At 57.8% G+C, this 6,343-nt stretch overlaps 1 protein-coding gene across 4 annotated transcripts in view; it reads right to left on the bottom strand.

Annotated features, from left to right (window-relative positions):
• PCBP3 (poly(rC) binding protein 3) overlaps positions 1-6,343 on the bottom strand; it is a 174,045-nt gene that overhangs the window by 45,395 nt on the left and 122,307 nt on the right. For 2 of the 4 annotated variants that reach the window (XM_024758314.1, XM_024758313.1), the window contains exon 4: positions 5,162-5,317. The exons of 1 other annotated variant lie outside the window; for it this stretch is intronic. In XM_024758314.1, coding sequence (XP_024614082.1) covers positions 5,162-5,317 — 156 coding nt within the window. Of the gene's footprint in view, positions 1-4,339; positions 4,435-5,161; positions 5,318-6,343 lie in introns of those variants that run through there. One more of the 4 variants, XM_024758316.1, reaches the window with a different exon arrangement.

Below are 6,343 nucleotides of genomic sequence, written 5' to 3'. Positions count from 1 at the left end.
GCTCTGATGTATTTAATCCCCTGGACTTCCATCCTCTGATGGCCCGTTAATCCCGCAAGCCCTGCGAGGTTCACTCCCTGCAAGGCCTGGCGTGCTCTCTGAGCTGTGCTGGGGGAGCACAGGCGGGCGCGTGCACGGGATGGGGCTCCCTGTTCCCACCTCCCAAACACAAAGGCGATGTGTAAAGCCAAGTACAGACACGGCGCAGGTAACCCGCACAGCACCCAAGCGGGCTCTAGCTCCCGACCTTGGCAGGGAAGAAGTGGGTCACACGAGCTTCGCGAGACAAGGGCTGGGGGCAGCAGGACCTGAGCTGAACAGGACAGAGGACTCGACCGAGCTGCCGGAGCCAACCCCGCCCCCCCCCGAGGGTCCCGACAGGGCGCGGCCTGTGAAGCCTGTGGGCACTGCCTCCGCGTCCCGGCACCCCTCGCCCATTTCCTCAGCACCGGCGCCGGGCCCTTGCTGACTGGGGGCTGAGCTTGGGGGACGGGGACAGTGGTGATGCTCTGGGCCCGGGCGGTCAGCTCGCCATGCTTCTGGAGGCCAGGCCAGGTGGCTGTCCCGGAGGCAGGCTGCGGACACAGTCTGGGGACAGGGCCCTGCCCCTTCCCTGCCTGCCCAGCCCAGTCTGAGGCAGGGACCTCTGGAGCCGAGGGTGTCACCAGCTGACACCAGCTGTCCGGCCACCCACGGGCCCCCAGATGCCACTCGGGAGGCTCTGTGGCAATTTAAACCTCGAGGTGCGAGGGTGACAGGGACACAGGATCCCAGGGGCTGGGAAACAACTGCCTCAGAGCAGACTGAACCCCGCCCCTGGGGGGGGTCGCTGTTGTTGGGCCCTGTCCTGAGCATTTCCTAGGGACACACGTGACCTTTTGCATAAACATCACAGCACGTGTGTGCGTCTCAGCTTGACTTTAAAAGCGGTACGATTTAGAGGCTGTAAAACACGCAAAGCTTAAATCACAGCTTGATTTCACACCCACACTTACCGGGAGGTGTGACCACCAACTCAGGACAAGGAACAACTCTGCATCACGGCTCAGCCCCAGCTGGAGAGCTTGCTTAGTGCCCAGGGCGCACTTTGGGGGCAGCCCCCCTCCCACCAAGGTCCCTGGGGGTGTCTGAGCTCTAAGCAAGGCAGGTGGGTGCCCTGTCGCTCCTCCCCGCCCTGAGTGGGACTTCAGGGTGCAAACACGGTCACGCGAGACTGACCCTTCTGTCACGGGGCATCGGCCTCCCGTTTGGAGCAAGGCCCTCGGTGCCTCCTGGGCCCAGCGCCTGTGGGGTGCCCGTCCCCGGAAAAGGCCGTTTCCAAGTTGCCACACGTCCTGTCTGAGTCCTTCAGCTCATCATCTTGGTGCAGAGGCATCTGTTTCATGTGAGGTCAAGTTCTGACTTGGTGTTCAGCTTTTTTTAATAGATAGCTGATGGACCCAACACCATTTACTGAATAGTCTTTCTGTTCTACCACTTCTGTTAAAGCAAACAAAACAGACCCACCTCCCTCCAGACCAGTCTCCTCCACCGACATCCATCACCGGCCTCCTTACTCCTGCCCGGCGGTGTGTTTTTATACAGGTTTCTTTCCCTCTCCTTTCTTGCCTTCTTCTGGATTGTTCTTAACGATACCCCCCCTCGGGGCGGGGGCTGCCCGCTTGGGGAGTGAGCCCAGCCTCGGCCCTGCCCCCACCGGTCCCCGAGTCCCCGGAGGCCCAGGGCTGTCCCTCCCATCCTCCTGCCGCCGGCCACCGCCTGGGGCTCGGCCTGGGCAGCAGGGGCGGCCACGTCTCCTCTGGTTTCCGTGCTGCAGGCAAGACTGTTAGCAGTGGGGTCTCCATGCGGGAAGGGCACACAGGGAACAGACCCCGTTTCCCTCAGGACAAGAGACTCCGCTGCCAGGTCACACGCGGGGAACAGGACACACACGGCTCGGCTGTGACCTTCCCCGCGCCCACCCAGCCGCGGGCACCAACACCGCCGACCGCCGTCTGCCCATTGGCTCCTGCGTGGCGCCGCCTGCGGCTCTCACACTCACGGGCACCAGCGTCCCCAGGGAGGTTCTGTGGATCACAGAACCAGGCTCAGCCCAGAGCTCCTGACTCAGGTGGTCGGGTGGGGGTAGACAAGACTGCCTCTCCAGAAGGTTCTCAGCTGGTGGCGGGGGTTAGGACCCTCTCGGAGAAGCAGTGACGGGCACCGTCCCCTAGAGCGGCACGGGCATGCCCCGGAGAAGGAGCCGGGCCCTTCCCAGGGGTCCGCCTGGAGCACCGGCTCCACCCGGACGGGCTGCCCGTCCTCAGACCCCGATCTCTGACGCCCCCCCTCGGCCAGAGACAAGACGGCTCTTCAAAGGCTCCAGCCCCGGGGGCACGCAGGACCCCAAACCTTCCTGAAGCTGCTGGGCCCGGCGACGTGCCCTTCACAGCGGTGGCTTTCTGTGCCTCCTTCCACAGAGAGGGGGCCTCGCAGAGACAGTGGGGCACTGGCGGGGTGGCCCGGGGTATGCGTGCAGAAGGCGGCCCAGCTCCTCCCGCAGTCCTTTTGGTCCCCAGACGAGGCCAGACCGAAAGCCAAGAATGTCCGTCAGAGACCGGCCCAGGCCAACGTGAAGCACAAGGTCGAGCTGCTGGCCATCAGGAGCCTGCGAGGGGGGCCGGGGGGGCCAGGGACAGAGACTGGCCCTCTGCTTAGGGCACCTTCCTCTGAGATTGTGTTGTTTCTGGAAAAACAATCTTCTATTCCGCTGGTAAAAAAGGGCAAGTCAGTGCTCCTAACACTGGCTGGGGTGCAGGTTTACTTCCAGGTCTTGTTGCCCCCCAGAGCCAATTATGGGGCATACTTTACATGAACGCACATGAACCTGCTACCCACACGATGACCAAGCCATCGTCCCAGCCGTGAGGACGTACAGGTGGAACAGGAAAAGGAGACAATGTGAAAACTGCATTGAAATACTGGGCACTTTCCCAGGCACAAAGGAAGCGTTTAGAATCATAAATACAAGAAAGATTGAAAATTCCTGCCCTATCTTAAGGAAATAGTAGGGCTTCCCTGGTGGTGCAGTGGTTGAGAGTCCGCCTGCCGATGCAGGGGACGCAGGTTCGTGCCCCGGTCCGGGAAGATCCCACATGCCGCAGAGCGGCTGGGCCCATCCCCAAAAAAAAAAAAAAAAAAAAAAAAAGGAAATAGTAGAAAAATTTCCCTTTCTTCAAGATTGCAAAATGGGTAAAGAGCCCTTTAGATATAGTTCACGAGACTCTTTCAAAGGCTGCAGTTGGAAGGAATTGGGTATCACCCTCAATGCCTAATATTTCTACAAGGGAAAATCTTATTTTGTTACCAAGGGTGCAACTGTTGTTTTTACATCTCAAATGTGGGGGAATTAATCACCTACAGCGTCCACATTCACTTCTATGGACTTGGCTATAGACCTATGTGTCCTGGAAAGCCAGCTAAGATACATATTTTAAATATTTTATTTCTGAAAAGCAAGACCCTTTTCTCCAGTAGAACACACTAAATCAAATACCATACAACTTTGGTTTCTGGCAAACCACTCTGGAAACATTTTTTTCCCAGGACATCCTAACAAGAGCATATAGTTTGTCTAAATGCGCACCAGCGGCCAGCCCACGGCAGATATTGCAAACATTTTATATTCTACTCATTACCTGCAAAATATCTTCATCAGACACCCTGAACTAATGGAATACTTTGATTCACTTACAGGACAGGTAAAAAAAATTTTTTTGTTATTTATAAGCTACAAAACTCACGTTAGTTTTACAAACACTTTTAAACACTGGACCTTTCCCTGCTTCCTCACACAGGAATCGTGCTCGCTGGCCTCCCAGGGACAACAGAGGGTGTTACTTCTCATCTAGCATCAAGCTCCACATGCTGCAACACACATGCATCGACCTTACTCTAACGTGCATTTCACGCCAGTGGATGCCAACGGCTCACCTGGTCACCGCAGGGGTGGACATTCCCCAGCGAAGGTGCCGGTCCCAAAGAGGGAGCAGAGCCCTGGGCCCCGGGGATGACCAGCCTCTCTGAGGGGAGGATCATACTCCCACACCTGCCCCAGGAGCACAAACGGCTGAAAAATGACCTGTTTGTTTTCTACGTAATAGCTCACTAACACTGGAGAGTCAGCAGTGACCCCGATCCTGAAAGAGGAGCCGTGTTGTCTGACCAGGGGAACGTCTGGAACTCTCGGTGAGGACCCCACGCTCCCGCTCCGTCAGCACCGGGCACAGCCCAGCTGGATGGCCCTGCACACCCGCTGTCTGGGCTCCGCGTGGCCTCGGCCGGGCCCGCAGCCCCTTACCTCAGAACAAAGCCACTCTGTGTGGTCGGGCAGGGCCGGATGGATGTGGCTATCAGACAGATGGTCACTCTCCCCCTTTAGAGAAGATAAAAATGCTAAAGGAGAAAAATTAGAGTGTGGTTTTGTTCTAAAGCAGAGGAGGCTACAGATCCCATTGGCCTCAGGTTGGAGACCTCGTGACATGGGACCAGGCACATGTGACCTACTTTTCTCCCGGCTCCCCTCGTTCCGTTGGAGGGGTGTGCCTGGCGGATGCGCTGTCATTTTAATGACGCCTTCCCCCAACAGGGGCCACCGCACAGACCGCCGTGCCTGCGGGACATAGGCCACGACAGCTCAGGCCTGGAAAAGGAGGGGGGCAGAGACCTCGGGCCCATGTCAATCGAAACACAGCTCTGCAGAGCCGAGCCATTGCCGCCCCTGTCAGCTGTCTGCGCGCTCGGGGGCTGGGTCCTCACCAGGACGAGGCGTCTGAAAGGGCACCACCGGCAAACCCTCTCCTTCCCCCAGTTTTCTCTCCCTTGTGATCTAGGGCTTCTAGGTGCTGCCTTGGAAGCCAGCTGTGCGCAGGAGCTTAGACAGCACTGAGCACTGCGCGTCCTGAGAGGAGTGAGCCCGACGGTGGGGCTCTGGTCTGGGCAGCGAGACGGAAGGACCGACCCAGACCCGTGAGAGGATGGGGAGGACGCAGCTGGCCCCCCGATCAGAGCGGGCACTGCCACCAAGCAGCAGGAGGTCACCCTGTGACGGTGCTATCACCTCCACCTCTCGCCATCTCACACGAAATCAGATGCAGACCAATGGAAAAAGTCAAACACCTACCAGGTAGTGGGGAAACTCCGGCGCAGAGAGGACTCGCTGTCCGGGAGGACGAGCCTGGCTTTGCTGCGGGTGGTGCCGAGCTCCCACTGGGAGAGCCCGCAGAGCGCGGGGCACCGTGTGACGCCAACCGGGGTGGCACCTGCCAGATCAGCCTGACTGTTCGTTACAGGAAAAAATGGAAAATGCATATAATGCAAAAGCCCTGTAACTTCATCCCCCAGAAAGACCACCAGTGAGAGTGGGGTGTTTTGAGGTCGACCTCGTCAGACTTTTTTCCAGTAGGTGTGTGTCATTATACTTTTTAACAAAAATAGGCCCAAACCACCCAAGTTTGTCCTGTTTTTCTCACTTAACATTATATACAAAATATTTTTGTATGTCACTATATTTAAATCTACACAGTAGTGATCAAATTCCCCATGGTATCCCATGTTATGCATAAGATTTTATGCATTTAATTTTACGCATTTTCATGCGTAAGGATAGAGTCAACTGCAAGGACCGTATATTCTGGGTTTTTGAATTGTTATATTAAACAGTGTTTTAACAATACTCTCCGTCTTTTACTGCCTCAGAGTATTTCTTTACAGAAGGTCAAAGGACACACGCGCTCGAGGCTCTGGATAGGGTGACAAACCGACCCAGCCAGCGGCAACCCTACGAGGAGGGGCCCTTTCCTGCGCTCCCACCCACACTGGGCAGCCTGTAATCGGTGCCCACTGGGCCCGGCGTCCTGGGGATGCCAGCGTCAGTGGCTGGGCAGGGGAGGAGGATGCCAGGAGCCCTGCCATATGTCCTGTGCCGTCAGCTCTTCCAGACCCCGCAACAGCTCTGTTAGGGACAGAAAAGGCAGCCCTGTCACGCGGGCTCGCTCACGGTCATAGGGCACAGGCCGCTGAGGGCCCCCTGTCGGCCACTGGGAGGGTGCTGGGAGGACTGGGCACTGGCCTTTGGGTCTGGTGGGGGCAGGAGTGGTACAAGGAGAGCGAGCGGCCACACGAGGCCGCCAGGGTTGGGGTGGTCACGGCGGGTGGACGAGCCGCCAAGGCCCCCCGCCTGATTCTGCGTGGGGGCAGGTGGCTGGGGGAGGAGCTGCGTCCCTGAAGAAGTGACAAGGGAAGGGACAGCGAGCAGAGGGGCACGAAGGACCAGAGTCACAGGCCGAAGAGAAGGAGCTGAGGG

This window comes from Neophocaena asiaeorientalis, unplaced genomic scaffold (assembly GCF_003031525.2).
Source record: "Neophocaena asiaeorientalis asiaeorientalis breed wild unplaced genomic scaffold, Neophocaena_asiaeorientalis_V1.1 scaffold45, whole genome shotgun sequence".
Classification (NCBI taxonomy): domain Eukaryota; kingdom Metazoa; phylum Chordata; class Mammalia; order Artiodactyla; family Phocoenidae; genus Neophocaena; species Neophocaena asiaeorientalis.
Note: the sequence above shows the minus strand (reverse complement) of the source record. Positions and strands in the feature narration are given on the sequence as shown.